Source organism: Pipistrellus hanaki (genome assembly GCF_964339955.1).
Source record: "Pipistrellus hanaki genome assembly, chromosome: 1".
NCBI classification, from domain to species: domain Eukaryota; kingdom Metazoa; phylum Chordata; class Mammalia; order Chiroptera; family Vespertilionidae; genus Pipistrellus; species Pipistrellus hanaki.
Window position 1 is genome coordinate 67,024,900 of NC_140503.1, and position 17,458 is coordinate 67,042,357.

Genomic DNA, 17,458 nt, shown 5'->3' on the forward strand with positions numbered 1-17,458 from the left:
ATATTCTTGGTTAAAAAAAAAAAAAAATCAAGAAAAATAAGGTTATCTTAAGTAAAAAGTATAAGTGCCTTTTCCTGTTTCTCATTTTTCACTCAGTCCAGCTTTGTAAGGCAAGTCATTGCTTAATGCACCATGCATTATTTCAGGAAGAAGAGTTGATCTTTCTTTCCCTAAGAAAGAAAAAGTTCATGAGAGCTGAATTCCTTGCATTGTCTTTAAAAGGCCAAAGGTTTTGCTTTGTTTATAAATGTTTAGCATGTGCATACATGTGCCTGTCTATCAACATTACCAGTTTTGAATAAATCAGCTGTTTTCTACCTAATGCATCCTAATCTCAATGGAGAAATTTATAGATTGCTGAGATTCTGCCACATTAACAATTAAAATGTATTCTAATAAGCATGGTTGACTATCGGTATTCAGCCCTTGGATTCTTAAGCAGAGTGTTGATATATATTGGCTCTTTCTGAATAAATCCTTGGCATAACTGTCATTTTGCATATAAGTAGGTGTAGAAGTAGTGGCAGTAATGAAGTTGTGATTGTGCCAATTTGTGAGTATGTGTTTACTTTTGCAAGTACCTTCTCTATTGTTAGGTTTAGCCACATAAATCAGGTAGCTGCTGGGACTACCATCTCATCAGACTTGCAGGTGTGTTTTACATTGACAGAGATTGGGGATGAAGTTAATTTATGTAAATTGTACCTCAGTATAGCTTTTGTTTTGTTTTGTTTTGTTTTTTAACAAATCCCATAGGGAGAGGTCCTCAGTTGTCTTCAGGTTGCAGAGCATGCTTCAGAATAGTTTGATCTCAACTTTTCTAGCCTTTGTCTCTTCTGCATATGCTTTTCAGCTACACTAAACTGCTGACCATTGCTGTACTCTAAGCCCCTTATTTTGTTGCTTTGTCATATATTCTTCACTCTTATTGAACTGTATTAGGGTTCTCTAGAGAAACCGAACTGATAGGGCAAAAAATATATTAAAAGAGAGTTCTTATAAAGGATTAACACCTCTGATTACAGAGACTATATCCCATCACCTGCCATTTGCAAGCTGAGCTGAAGGCAAGAATACTGATAGTGAAAGAATACTTCACTGGCTCCCCTGTATCTCAACCCAAAAGACTGAGATACAGGGGAGCCAATGAAGTAAATCCAAGTCCAAGACCAAAAGCCTAAGAACCAAGAGTGCCAATGTCAGAAGTCAGGAGGAGATGGGTTTTCCAGCTCAAGCAGAGAGCATATTCGACCTTCTGCCTTTTTGTTCTATTCAGGCCTCAACAATTTGGATGATAATGCCCCACACTGATTAGAGCTATCATTTTTAAAATTTTTTATTGATTTCAGAGAGGAAGGGAGACAGAGAGAGAGATAGAAACATCAATGAGGAGAGAGAATCATTGATTGGCTACCTCCTGCATGCCCCACACTGGGGATCGAGCCCTTAGGCTAATGCATTCACTATCCACTGAACCAAACCAGCTAGGGCTGATTAGGGCTATCTTTATTCAGTTTACTAATTCATATCCTAATCTGTGTCACCAAACATTCTCACAGAAATAATATTTCACCAAATATCTGAGCATCACTTAGTCCAGTCATGTTGACCTGTAAAATTAACCATCACAGCCGAAACCGGTTTGGCTCAATGGATAGAGCATCGGCTTGGGGACTGAAGGGTCCTGGGTTTGATTCTGGTCAAGGGCATGTACCTTGGTTCGGGCATATCCCCATTAGGGGGTGTGCAAGAGGCAGCTGATCAATGACTCTCTCTCATCGATGTTTCTAACTATCTCTCTCCCTTACTCTCTGTACAAAATCAAAAAATATATTATAAAAAAAATTAACCATCACAGATTAGTAGGCTAGTGTTGAGAAGTGATCATGAGCAAGCCTATCAAGTTAGGCCTTTAATCCATAATGCTAGTGGTGGTGGTACTCAATAGTAGTTAGCAGTAGAAGTAATAACATAATTATAGAAGTAGTTATAATAATGAAGGTTATGATAGTGATAGAAGAAAATATTTACTGATTGCTTACTAGGTACTGGACACTTATTTATCTGAATTATTTTACTCAATCATCACAATAACCCTAGAAAAAGGGAACTATTATCCTCACTTTATGGATAAGGAAAAATGAAACACATAGAAATTACATAACTTATTACATAACTTATTTAAAATCACAGTGCTTATTGGTAGGATTGGATTTCTAATGGGTTGTAGTAACCAATATTGGTGAACAAGTCATTAGTAAAACCTATATTTAAATTATGGGCCTCTCCATAAACTCTTGGCTGCCCTAACATCAGTTCTGCCTTACACCATGGTTATTAAGTATCTGCAGATCAAGATTAGATAGGAAGAGTACAAGGCTCACAACATTTGATATTAACTAGCTTTTCTAAGTTACTTTGTACATTTTTCAGTACCAAAACCAAACGAAACCATTAGCTTTATCCCTGTATTTCTGCAGTGTCCCACAGGGAAGAGGACTAGTGTATCTAAGGGATAAACAATTGGACACATTTTGGTTTTTCCTCATTGAGAATTTTAACTCTCTTTTATATTATTGTTACAATATTTTGTAAACATTTATTTTTAGTTGCTTTATTTAACTTTTCAGGTCAGAATTTTTTTTATACTGCTCTTATTTTTCAAAGATGTTCACATTCAAAAAAATAATGATCTCTATTTAAACCTACTTTTGAAAAACAGTCAGAATTCAGCTGGGTATATAATTCTAGAGCTGATTTGTTAAGTATTATCAAATAGAAAATTAAAAAAAAGATGCAAGTGGAAGAGGATTTCAGAGAATGCACATAAACTAAGAAGAATTAAATAATTATTACTTTAGTATTGTAGTAAGCATTAAATGAGAACCATAGAACATTAGCAGATTTTAAATGGATAATAAATGCCAATTATTATTTTTAAAGTGATTTGACTTAGTTAAAAACACAGTGGCTCTTATCTATGTTTGCATGATCTATAGAGATACACACACACACACACACAATACTTAGTACTTTATATTTTTTGTGGCAAAACTGAAATTTAGATCTCTCAATAACACTGTTCACTACTCTGTGATCAATGCCATATTTACATTTAATGAGGAGCAGTATACCTTGAATTTTTCTAATGAATACAATGACTTTTATAAAAAGAAAATGGCTAGGAAGGTTAGAGAAAGGTTATAAGCAAATGTTCTCACAAAGTTGCTGAAATAAGAAAGTAGGAAAGGAAATAGCTCTTTTCCTGGACACGTTATCTAATAGAGTCATTTTATTTTGGGGAGGATTGACAGATATTTCTCAATCATTTTGGAGGGGAAATTTTAAATTGGCTTTATCTCCAAAGACATGAGAGATTCTTGTTGTGCATTTTTGTTTATTTATTATAGCACCCTTTTAGACACATTGGGTTGTTTCAGTATGTCTCGAAATACTACATTTGTTTTTATGGGAAACACTATTATTTTTCTTTGTAGGTTTCCCAGGTTAGGAAAGACGAGAGTATTAATAATGAAATCATGTCTCTGAAGTAATTTCTTCTGTACCTCATATGCTAGGATGGATTTTATTTTATGCCTATTCAGAGAATTTCTATTTAGTTTGTTACTAGTAATTACCCCCCAGTCACTTTCTCCAAATCTATTTTCTAGATAATAGTTCCCTAGTTTATACCTGTATTGTGTATTATTCTTCCCTAAGTGTATTGTGTTATACTTTCTTATATTAAATCTCATCTTAGACCTCTCCTTCCAAATTCCCAAGTTGTCCATATCCATCCATGTACTTGATTGATCTTCCTTTCTTTTCTTTTTCATCCATTCTAGGTTTGTATCATCTGCAAACTTGATCATATTAAATTTACATTCTCCTCCAGGTCATTAATAAGCATGTTGGATAGACTAGTCCTCTTCCCTGTGGGTTGTGGCTGGATATACTATTGGATATCCTTAGTTGTAACTCTGTTGATCATAATTCATTGCTTCCTTCCCATCATATATATATTTTTTATCCTCTGTTCTATTCTGTTCTCCAGGCAATAGCTGCACCACCTCTTCTTCCCAGGTGCTCCGCTTTTTTATCAGTCATCTTTTTCTAAGATACAAATCATTGTATTCTCTTATCTACTTATGCCATTGTTTGCTTGTTTTTTAAGATAATCTGGGAAAATATTTTCCTTAAGTAGAAATTTCTCAAAAAACTTCATCAAACATCAGTGAGTCTTTACAAGTATGTTAAATGAGAAAATGTTTTGGAAGTCTTTTGCATATTTAAGCTGCCTTAGTCTTTACCTTTTCCATGGAAAATGGTGTGTAGTTATTTGGGTTATAAGTAAAAAGAATAATTAATTTCTCCCCAGCTGAAAGGATGACTTAAATGTATGTATTGTTCTTCCTGAATATGGATTGCATTTTTAGTAAATTATTCTCCTTCAAGATGGTTTTCCAAATGAGACAACTTCATTTATAATTTTCAGATCATGATGCAGAATCACATGTTTGTTTATTTTTCATGTTATATATTTTTTCTTTATTTTTAGGAAAAAGAAGAAGTGGAAGGGATATCAGTAGGCGCTATACTTTCTGACTATCAGCGTGTTCGAGTAGAAAATGTGTAAGAACATTAGTTGTTCTATATTTATATATGCATGTATTTTAAGAATGTGAATAAATGAAACATATAATTGTATCCAGATAATAAATAAATATGATATCCTATATGCCCATGGAGCTATCTGTTTACCTGATTAACAAAAGTTGCACTTTTATTTTTGTTCTATTCTTATATCACACGTGGATAAAACTCTAACTTACTTACCATAAGGAAAAAAATACATTATTTATAATTAAAAAATTAAGGCAAAGCTTTTTAAAGTAAAAAGTATTATTTTTCAATTTTTTTCTCATTTGAATCAGTACACTCTTTTACTCTCTATTAACTCCTTATCATTTGTAATAACATTCAGGAGCTTATAGAAGAAATGCAGTAATTTCTTAAAGACAAAAAAATAAAGTCCTTATTAAGGACTCTCCCCTTCTTTGGTCCTTAGGATTCAGTTCTTAGCCAAAAGTACTCATGATTAAAATACTTCTATATAAAGTCACTCAACTTTCAAGGAATTTTTAGGTTGTTGCTCCCCACTCTTTCCCACTTCTAAGGAATGTAGCACTAGTAAATCACTGTCTGTATGTATAAATACCAAAACAGTTCATTTCATTAATCTATTTTAAAAAAATATAAGGTCAAATGATAATATGGATTATTTAATGTTTGGCAAAATAATACAAATGAATTTATTTTTCATTTTTAATTTATTTGGATAATCAAAATATCATATAGAGGCTTTATGTGTAATTATATTAGCAAAAAAGAAAATGTGGACTCCAGTATCTTGGGCAAAATTTAACCTCTAATATCAAACCAACAGTCAAGAATTTTGTAATAAGAACAGAAAGGAATGAATTGTATTCAATTAAAAAAATCTCAGCTAAAAATGGTAGAGACTAGTTTGACTAACAGGCATTAAATATTGGTGAGGACAGCAAGAAATGAAATGCTTATGTTACATCATTAGTTGCAGTTTCATCATATCTGTATTAACTGCCTCAGCATAGCACTATATACTCTGGGACATTTTACAAAGGAAAATTATATAAAAGTCTCTACAGTAAAGAATGATTTTTTTTTGTTGTTTTTTTCTTTGAATGTCAGGGTATATGTACATGAAAAAAGTAGTGATATATTTTTTAAAATCTATTTTTATTGACTTCAGAGAGGAAGGGAGAGAGATAGAGAAATAGAAACATCAATGATGAGGAGCCTCCTGCATGTGCCTAACTGGGGACTGAGCCCGCGACCGGAATCAAACCTGGGACCCTTCAGTCCGCAGGCTGATGCACAACCCAGTGAGCCAAACCAGCTGGGGCTAAAGTAGCAATAATTTTAAAGCCATACTTGAGTAAATGACCAAACATGTGGTGCATTTACTAAGTTCAGAATTTTCGGAGAGAAAGAGATCAGTGTGGGCTAGAGTAGTCAACCAAGTAACCTTACAGACATTAGAGATGGTGGGTTTTAGAGCTAAATTTCTTGTTTGAAATCTAATCTCAGCCACTCATTGCTTGGCTTTGACTACCATTTGTTGAATACCTATTTTATCTAAGCATTGTACTACATTCATTATATTACTTTTAATCCATTATAGTCCTTGAGAAAGTGATATTTACACAGATGTATTAAGCAAGAGAAGACGTAGGGAGCCTAGTTAGTATTAGGCAAGAGTGAGCAGGGTAGTGGTGGCAGCTGGAGTGAGGGGAGAGTAGTAGGAATAAGGTGTGAAAGCTAACCAGGCTGAAGTCCATGTAGGTCAGTGCAAGAACTTTTACTGAGTGATGAAGAGGGTTTTGAGTAGAGGAATCTCGTGATCCATTATGTTATAAAAGGATCACACTGGCTGCTGTATGGAAAACTGATTTTAATAGGCAAGGGTAGAAACAGGGAATGCGGTTAGGAAGGTACTATATTGGCATGAGATGTAATGGTGCCCCAGTCCGGGTATTAGTGGTCGCATTGGTGAGAAGTGATCATTTTCTGCATTGTGGTAGACTGCATGAGGAATGTGAAGAAGAGAAGAGTAAAGGATGACTATACTTTCTAATCTCTTAATTGTATCAAGAACTTTGAAAGAAAATGTCTTTGTTCCTATTTCTGAACTAGGAAACTAAAGACCTACAGCTTAGTTTTGACTTGCTGAAGTCACATAGTTGGTGAGTACAGAAGTAGATTTCAAACCCAGATTTGTCCTGACCCCAAAACCATATTCTTTTTACTGCACCAAAATGTAAAATATGTAGTACAATAATTCAGTATATTGTACCATTTGTTCTTTTTATTTTATTCTCACGGAGTCAAATTCTTTTAAAAATTTCAGTTAGTAGATAAAAATAGTTCATGTAACCATAGGTATTGTAAATTTAATCAACATATGATTATTTTATTAGGCTAAATTTATTTACCTATGTTGCATATGCTTTACAGTTTTTATACTCAAGAAGTTCTAAAAACAAAGATAATTATCCATTGACATTTGGAAGCTCTTTTGCATAGATTATTAAACTTACATAGAGTCTTAATAAAGCTAATACTTCTAATCTGCCTGGAGATTTTATTTTTAACTGTTTATGCATAGTCTGTGGAAATTAAATAATATTTTGTTGTATATATAAACTCCATTATACAAAACATGTTTTTAAAAACATTTTAAATGCTGAAATCCTTGGGAGACTCATTATATTTAAACTCAAAGAAGTGGATACAAGTACGGAACATTAAAATATCACCTGATTTTTTAAACTTTTTTATTTTATAGGTGTAAGAGGCTTAATCTTCAGCCTTTAGCTTACCTTTGGCAGAGAAAACAGGAAGATTTGCTCCGAGAAATGATAGCATCTAACATTCAGGCGATCATCATCAAAGTAGCAGCTTTGGGTATGTAGCCAGACTCAAAAGAGAGCTATCTGTTACCACACAGATAATGAGTTCACTAATAAGCAGTAACAACAAACAAAGAAGAATGATTTAGAATATCAAAAGTTGAGTAAGATGGGCTTTTGACCATTTACCAAAGTAGTAATTAATAGTGGGCCTCATCATTTTATTTTTAAATAGATAACTGCCTCTAAAACTGGTATTGCATTATAGACTTCTAAGTTCTTTCTATAGGATTTGGAATTCAGGTTCATAGGGTACAGGAAATACATTTTGAATTTTTAACCTTTCAAAAACTATTTGGCACCACACATGATATTTTCCTTGTATTTTGTTAACATTTTGAATAATATTAAAATAGAATTATTGGCTTTATTTGTGATATCAGAAATAAGCAGAGTAGTGGGTTTTTGTTGAGGTTGGTGAAAAAATGATATTTGTGAGGATGTCATTTGATCAGTTACCATAGACACAATGTAGTAGGCAGGTGGTAATCTGAATCAAATATGGATATTAGACATGAACACATTAATTTGTTTTGCATTTTTATAATTCATTTTCAAGAAACCAGAGGGTTTGAGCCCAATACATTTATTTCATGAACCTATTATAAGAAATGCCCTGGAGCCTTGGGCTTCTCAAAGCCTAAATCATTTGTGTTTACTTTTGTGATCTCTGAAATAACAAGGTCTCAAGCTGTGGAATATTTTACAAATAAATTCACATTTTAAACAGCATTAAAAGAAAGATTTTATAATATTTCTCCTTGGCATATACCAAGCTACTCTCTTCTTGTTGAAGTCAAGGTCTCATTTTTAGTAGAAAGCCTTATTTAAAGAATCTGCAGTTGATAAAAAGAGAAAGATTGAAATGTGTTCTGTTCTTATTTTTGAGAAAAGGTTGCTAAGCAACTCTTATGATTGGAGTTCTCACTATAGGTATATCTGTAATTAATTTTCTATATGAATCTAAAGTATGGTCTCTCTCTTGGATTGCTTAATTCTGTAATGGTTTTTATGTGACAGCTCACTGGACAGTACACACTCAATCACTTTTGCTATTAGAGAATGGATAGGATTAGAACCCATAGAGAACCTGCCTTATTAGAAAGACAGAGCCAAAGAATATGACCTTGCTTCTTTGATTATAGTATATAACTGATAGTGTATGTCTTTTCAGTTGTATATGTGGGTGTGTGAGTACCTTTAGTTTGGGGTCAGAGATGGTGATAAATTGTATAAAACTAAGCCAATGTTTTCGTGGCCTCTCAGTGACAAAAGTATAGATTTAAATTTTTCCCCCTATTAATCCTCACCTAAGGATATTTTCCCCTTGATTTTTAGAAAAGGTGGAAGGAAGGGAGAAAGACAGAAGAAAACATAGAGAGACACAAATTCAAAAAATTGAACAAATCATTAGTAAATAACTAAGAATTGATGAATTAGATTAAATTCGATGCTTTTTCACAAAGTGAAAATAACTATGTAATCAACACCCAAATCCAGATATGTGTGGCATTTTTTATATCCTCCTAGTCAGTATTTACCAAAGGTAAAAGCCCTCCTGACAAAGCTATAGGTTAGTTTTTTTCCTGTTGTTTAATTTAATATGATTGAATCATACACAATTGTGTCTGGCTTCTTTGTCTCAACATTATGTTTGTAGATTAATCCACATTATTGAATAAAGCAATCATTTGCCTACTTCTCATTACGGTATGGAGGTCCATTGTAGGAATGTACCACAATTTAATTGTCCATTTTACCACTGTTGATATGTAGGTAGTTTCTAGTTTAGTGCTATTACAGTGGTGCCCTGTGTCACATTTTGGTCAACAATGGGCCACATATGCAATGAGGGGCCTAAAAGATTGTAACGGAGCTGAGAAATTACTATTGCCTAGTAGCGCATAGCCATCATAATGTAGCACAATGCATTATTCATGTGTGTGAGATATGGGTGTAAACAAACCCACTATTTTGAAAATCATATAAAAGTATAGCACATATAATGATGTACAGTACATAATACTTGATAACAATAATAAATGACTATGTTACTATATTTATTATACTGTGTTTATTATACTACTAGAGGCCCGGTGCACAAAATTCATGCATGGGGTGTGGGGGTGTCCCTCAGCCCAGCCTGCACCCTTTCCAATCTGGAACCCCTCGAGGGATGTCCAACTGCCCGTTTAGACTGGTGAGATTGGGTCTAAGTGCAGTTGAACATCCCTCTCACAATCCAGGACTACTGGCTCCCAACTGCTTGCCTGCCTGCCTTCCTGATTGCCCCTAACCACTTTTGCCATCCAGTCTGTTCACCCCCTAACCACTCCCATGCTAGCCTGATTGATGTTTAACTGCTCCCCTGCCAGCTTGTTTGTCCCCACTTTCCCTCCTCTGCCGGCCTGGTCACCCCTAACTGCCCTCTCCTACAGGGTTGATTGCCTCCAACTGCCCTCCCTTGCAGACCTGGTCCCTCTCAACTGCCCTCCCTTACAGGCCTGGTGCCTCCAAACTGCCTTCCCTACTTGCCTGATCGCCCACAACTGCCCTCCCTTGCAAGCCTGGTCCCTCCCAACTGCCCTCCCCTGCTGGCCATCTTGTGATGGCCATTTTGTGTTCACATGGGGGCATGATCTTTAACCACATGGGGGCAGCCATCTTGTGTGCTGGAGTGATGGTCAATCTGCATATTACTCTTTTATTATTTAGGATAGAGGAATGGTGCATGAGTGGGGGCCAGCTGATTAGCCCTAAGGGTGTCCCAGATCAGGGTGGGGGTTCCCTTCCCTTGGGGCGTGAGGCAGCCTGAGTGAGGGGCCTATGGTGGTTTGCAGGCCAGCCACACCCCCTGGTGACCCAAGCCAAGGCCCTGGTATCTGGAATTTATTTATCTTCTTCAATTGAAACTTTGTAGCCTACACCAGAGCCAAGTCCCCCTGCTTGCTCGGTGGCCAGCAGCCATTTCTGTTTGGATTTGTTTACCTTCTATAATTGAAACTTTGTAGCCTAGAATGGAGTCCTAGGCCTGTGAGGGCTGCAGAAGCTTGGCTTTCTTTGTTGCCCGGGAAACCCAAGCCTTCCTCCTGCTCTCTGTGGCTGCAGTCATCTTTGTTGGAGTTAATTCGCATACTTGCTCTGATTGGCTGGTGGGCATAGCAAAATGATGGTTAATTTGCATATTACTCTTTTATTAGGTAGGATTTATATATTTATCATATTATGCTTTTTATTGTTATTTTAGAGTGTACTCTTTCTATTAATAAAAGTTTGTTTTTAGCAGTAGCCTTGTACATCTCATGCTTACTACATCTCTTGATTGCAAATTTTCTATTTTGCTTGAATTAATCTGGTGTTGTTTTATATAGTAACAGGCTGTACAGGCTTGTAGCCTAGGAACAGTAGTCTGTACCATGTAGCCTAAGTGTGTATAAGCTGTGCCATTTAGGTTTGTGTAATGTTTATACAATGATGAAATCACCTAATGATGCATTTCTCAGAACATATCCATGTCATTAAGTGGCACATGAGTGTATAAATAGTGCTATGAACACATGAGGTCATCTTGTACATTTTGTGCCCAAGATCTAGATTTCTAGTTTTTGTTTCTTCAGAGTACACAGATTTCTTTTAATGGGAAAAAAAAAAAATTTATATATATATATCTCCTCATAAGTTTATAATATTTTGAAATCAAATTTAGGGCTATGTATGAACAATAATAATTCTGTATTCCATCTGTACTTTCACGGTGAAAAATTTCTGACTCAAGGACACAGAATATATTACTTATTAGAAAGTCCCATAATTATTGGCAACAAAAAACAAAACAAAAACAAATAGCATATATATAATATATTCTTTATAGTAACTAGTATAAATTCCCTGAAAAGAAAGGAAGAATACATCATATAATTTTATAAGCATCAACTATAGACCTTATGGCAAAAACAAACAAAAAGTCATTAATGGTATTTTCTATCTGGGAAGAGTCCTTATCTTTGAATTGCTTTTGGCAGGATGTATCTGGTTACTGTGATTAATTTTGGTAAACAAACCTGGAATCTTTGGGTTTGGGACATGGTTTCCTGGAACATGTCATGTAAGGTATATAACTATCTGAATATGGAATAGAGATGGTTTATGACTGAAGTAGCTACCTCTTGCATAAATGATGCAAACTACATGCATTTCTTAGAGAGCTTACATTTTAACCTAGGTCAGAGCAGGTTCAATGTGTTTAGAAAATACCAATAGTTTTCTCCCTTCTTTGCTTCATCTGGCCCTTTGATTGCCTGTATCCTTGAAATTATTAGTAAACCTTTACACTAGGTAAGGTCTCTGGTTTGTTAGTATGTTATTGTAAATTGGCCTATCAATTACCATATTTTCTGGCATATAAGACGACCGGACGTATAAGACGACCCTCTAATTTTACAGTTAAAACATAGGTTTAGGCCTATATTCGCTGTATAAGACTACCCCCCCACTTCCGAGGTAACACCAGTTCTTTTTTTAATAGACTGCCTCTCTGACTGGCCAATCTGAGCAGGCTTTTTACTAGAACACAGTGTACATGTTCTGTATCCAAAGCTACACTGTAAAGCTACACTATCTCTGGGAAACCTGCTTCTTGAATGTCATATTTGCTTACAAAATAACTAAATTGATCACTGCAAAAACCATATAGGTAGTTGGAGCTGAAGGTTGGGTGACTACTGAATGCTAAGAGTATTCTATTTAACAATTAGGACTCTGTAGAAAATAACAACATCTTGGGGAATAATTATTGTCATGAATTATTAGAATTAACAATCAGGAGGCCATATCACTATTCTGGACATTGTTGAGTGTAAAGGATTATTTGGGTTGAGCAGATGAATGGTGTGACAGTTTTGTCTGTGCTTCTGACCTGCCATAGGGGGCAAAGTCTTTGATTTGGTGCTTATACCCTGAGAGGAGTAAGTTCCTTACTCCTTCCCCAGACTACAAATGAAGTTTATAAAAATAAGAATAGGAATGATCCAAGTGCAAGTAACCCCTATACGGAGAGAGACATAATTTAATGTTGCTGGAACAAAAGATGATGTGATGGGAGTAGGTCATGAGAACCTTGCTCTTGTGAAGGTACAAGAATACTCAGGGGCAGTGATAGATCTGCTGTCTTAGTCATGTGCATAAGGCTGATTGGTGGGAAAAGTTCTGAACCATCCAAAAGAAAGGAGGCACAAAGGAGAGAAATAAAAAGTGGAAGGAAAGCAGATAACTTGCTCAACTGGATCTTGTTTAGATGGCTTCTTAGAAAAATGGAAAGAAAAATAGGAAATTGATGTTTTAGGAGATGGGAGGGGCATTCTTGAACCACTTTTTAAAACTTTTTTAGCAAATTCTATCTTTTCTAATCTGGAGGAGTTCAGCCTAATTGTGAGGGTCATGATTGAGAATGGAAAATAATTAAACATTGGTCTGAATTTATTCTCTCAGTTAAGCCAAAGAATCTGAAAACTCACCCACCTACACAAACACACACACACACACACACACACAACTTTTTTGGTTGATTTCTTTCCTTACCCCCACCCTCCTCTACCTTCCCACTGAGGTTTGACAGTCTGATTGATGTTCTCTGTCTCTGGATCTATTTTTGCTCATCAGTTTATGTTGTTCATTATATTACACAAATGAGTAAGATGTGATATTTATCTTGACTGGCTTCTTTCACTTTGCATAATGTTCTCCAGTTCTATTCATGCTGTTGCAAATGGTAAGAACTCCTTTTTACCACAGCACAGTATTCCATTGTGTAGATGTACCACAGTTTTTTAATCCACTCATCTACTGATGGGCACTTAGGCTATTTCCAAATCTTAGCTATGGTGAATTGTGCTGCCATGAACATAGGGGTACATATATCCTTTCTAAATGGTGTTTCTAGTTTATTGGGATATATTCCTAGAAGTGGGATTACTGGGTCAAAGGAGAGTTCCATTTTTAGTTTTTTGAGGAAACTCCATACTGTTCTCCACAGTGGCTGCACCAGTCTGTATTCCCACCAGCAGTGCACAAGGGTTCCTTTTTCTCTGCATCCTCGCCAGCACTTGTCATTTGTTGATTTGTTGATAATAGTCATTCTGACAGGTGTGAGATGGTACCACATTGTTGTTTTGATTTGCATCTCTCGAATGATTAGTGACTGAGCATGTTTTTATATGTCTCTTGGCCTTCCTTCTGTCTTCTTTCGAAAAGTATCTATTTAGGTCAGTTGCCCATTTTTTTATTAGGTTGTTTATCTTCCTTTTGTTAAATTGTATGAGTTCCCTGTAAATGTTGGGGATTAAACTCTTATTGATGATAACATTGGCAAATACGTTTTCCTGTGCAGTGTGCTTTCTTGCTGTTTTGTTGATGGTTTCTTTTGCTGTACAAAAGCTTTTTATTTTGATGTAGTCCCATTTGTTTATTTTCTCTTAAGTTTCCATTGCCCTAGAAGCAGTATCAGTGAAGAAATTTTTTCGGCATATGTCTGATATTTTGCTGCCTGTGGATTCCTCTAGTATTTTTATGGTTTCCCATCTTATATTTAAGTCCTTTATCCATTTTGAGTTTGTTTTTGTGTTTGGTATAAATTGGTGATCTAGTTTCATTTTTTTGCATGTAGTAAATGATAATTCTTCAGAAACCAAACTCAAAGTCATAAAAGATTGTGATTTTTTTGTGATAGATAGTTCAAAAATACCTGTCATAAAGAAACTCAATAAATTAAAAGAAAACTCAGAAAGGCAGTTTGATGAACTCATTAAAGTGAATGAACAGGCCCTGGCCAGGTGGGCTCAATAAGTTGAATTGTCATCCCAGACAACAAAAGGTTGCAGGTTTGATTCCAAGTCAAGACACATACTACTTAGGTTGCAGTAAGGTGTTTAGGGGAGGCAACCAATCAATGTTTGTCTCTCACATCAATGTTTCTCTCCCTCTGACTCTGTATGTCTCTTTCTCTTCCTCTTCCTCCTCCTCCTCCTCGTCCTCCTCCTCTTTTTCCTTCTCTTCCCTTCTCTTCCTCCTTCTGCTCCCTTCCTATCTCTGGAATCAATTTTTTTTAAATGCCATATCCTTGGGTGAGGATTGAAAAAAATGAATAGAAGAGATTGAAACTATAAAGAAGAACAAATAAATTCTGAATCAGAATTACTGAGTAAATGAGATGATGAATGCATTAGAAATCATCGGAAATAGAGTAGATACGGAAAGAGAATCAGCAAGCTCAAAGACAGAAATCTAGAAGTGATTCAGGTATCACACTCTCGGATTTCAAACTCTAGTGCAAAGCCATAGTTATCGAAACAGTATGGTAGTGACCGAAAAACAGACATGCAGACCAGTGGAACAGAATTAAGATCCCAGAAATAACTCCATATATTGACAACTAAAGGTCACACAAGCCAAGCTTAGAAAATGGGAAAAAGGGCAGTCTCTTCAGAATTAAATTAGACCACTATTTTACACCATCTATAAAAACTAATTCAAAATGGATTAAAGACTTGAATGTAAGACCTGAAATAATAAAATACATGAAACAAAACTTAGGCACTAATCTTCTGGCCATCAGACTTATTGTGAATTTGACTCCAAAGGCAAGGGAAACAATAACAAAAATAGAAAAATGGGATTTCATCAAACTAAAAACCATTTTAACAGCAAAGGAAACCATCAACAAAACAAACAGACAACCAACCAAATGAGAAAATATATTTACAAATGATATTTTTGATAAGTGGTTAATATCTAAATTATATAAAGAACTCATTCAACTAAAAAAAAACCAATTAAATGATTGACATAGAATCTGAATAATTTTCTAAGAAATATATAGATGGCCAACAGACATGACAATATGTTCAGTAGCACTCATTATTAGGGAAGTGTAAACCAAACCATAATGGCTGTTATCTAAAAAGCTAGAAAAATAACAAGTATTGGAGAGGATGTGGAGAAAAGGGAACCCTCGGATGTTGTTGGTAGGAATGCATATTTGTGCAGCCACTATGGAAAACAATAAAAATAAAACACTAATTAAATAGATATATGTACCTACAGCATTATTTACAGTAGCCAAGATATGGAAACAACTTGTGTCCATTAGTGGGTGAATGGGTTAAGAATTGATACACACACACACACACACACACACACACACACTGGAATGCTACTCTGCCATAAAAAAGATGAAATATTGTCATTTGTTATACCATGGATAGATCTAGAGGGTATTATGTTAAATGAAATAAGCCAGATGGAAAAGGACAAAAACCATATGATTTTGCTCATGTGGAATATAAAACAAAAAAGTTAACAAATGAACAAAAGAAAAGCAAAGTCATAGATATAGACAACAGATCAGTGGTTTACCAGAGGGCAGTGGGGGTGGGGAAAAGAATAGATGTCAAATAGTGAAGAAGGTCAAGTGAATAGAAACTAGACTTTTGGTGGTGAGTGCATCATAGAGTGAACAGATATTCAATGATAATGTTGTACACCTGAAATTTCTATAATGTTATTAATCTACATATAATGGAAAATATATCTGCTGCCTACCATTGCTTGATTTAGTTTTTCAAATACAGAATATGTTAATGTAAATAGAATTCATTTCAAGAATTTGAAACACCATCTTTGAAGGAGATGTATTTGGGAAAGGTATAATGAATCAACATTACTGATAGTTCCTCTCTGGAATTATTTATGGAAAACCTATGACACCAGGCATAGCTCTATTTGGTGTATTAATTGACACTCTCATATGACTATATTATTTTAGTGCAAAACAATTTTCCTAAATTGCACAAATATTGTAAAATTGTACCATGGTAATAATCCATGTTCTGGCTTGATTATTATTGCCTGTTTTTTTGTTGTTGTTGTTTTGTTTTTGTTTTGTTTTTTGTTTTTTTTTTAGTTCTGTAGGGGTTTTGGTGCTGGTCTTGGAGTATTACATCAGACCAAAATATTCCTGAAAGCTCATTATGATGAAAAGGACTTGCTAGTCTAAATAGAGACGCTAGAGGGAGCTCACTTTTAGTAGACTGGCTGCATCTGGAGATGGCCCAGAAGGAACAACAGAGCTTTAAAAACCTGTTAACCAAGCGGGACATATAAATACGTCAAATGTAAACAATATCGGATACGGGTAGGACATATGAATACGTCCTTGAAATATATGTTGTGCCCTGAAACGGGCGGGACGTATATTTCCGAACAACAAAGGTATTAGTCATCCATACATGTCTCCACATGAATTTGAGACACGGAGGGAATCAGTATAATTTCGCTATTGAGAGTAGTGGACGTGTTCTGGGTGAGCAGTGATGGGTAAGTACTTACACTTACCTACCTATTTTCGTATTATATTTATTTACTTATATTTTTTATATCTCCAACCTTTATATAATAAAAAAAACATATAAAATCGATCCAATCATCAATTGATTTGTCAGAAAAGTTTAAAAGTTTTTATGTATGAGAACGAGAAATATGCGTAGATGAATCTCTTTTATTATGGAAAGGGAATTTATCTTGGAAACAATATATATCTACAAAAAGAGCTAGATTTGGAATGAAGTTGTTTATTTTGAGTGAAAGCCAATCTGAATACATACAAAATATAATTTTATACACAGGCAAGGACACAAATTATGGTTCGAACTACCCACAAGAAAAACAATCAACAAGAATTGTTTTGGAGTTAACACATGACTTACTGAATAAAGGGTATAGGATTTACTTAGATAATTTCTATACGTCAATTCATTTGGCTGAACTCTTGTGTCAAAACAATACAGACATTGTTGGAACAATGAGGATAAACAGAGTCGGAATCCCCAGTGAAATAAAAACAAAAAAATTACAGAAAAATGAACATATGTAAGAATCAAAGACAAACTTACGGT

The 17,458-nt window shown here is 35.0% G+C and overlaps 1 protein-coding gene across 2 annotated transcripts in view; it reads left to right on the plus strand.

Moving 5' to 3' along the window:
- Positions 1–17,458, plus strand: part of DPH6 (diphthamine biosynthesis 6) — a 145,996-nt gene that overhangs the window by 79,801 nt on the left and 48,737 nt on the right. For both annotated transcript variants that reach the window (XM_084895428.1, XM_084895429.1), the window contains exons 4-5: positions 4,559–4,632; positions 7,388–7,506. In XM_084895428.1, coding sequence (XP_084751554.1) covers positions 4,559–4,632; positions 7,388–7,506 — 193 coding nt within the window. The remainder of the gene's footprint in view (positions 1–4,558; positions 4,633–7,387; positions 7,507–17,458) is intronic.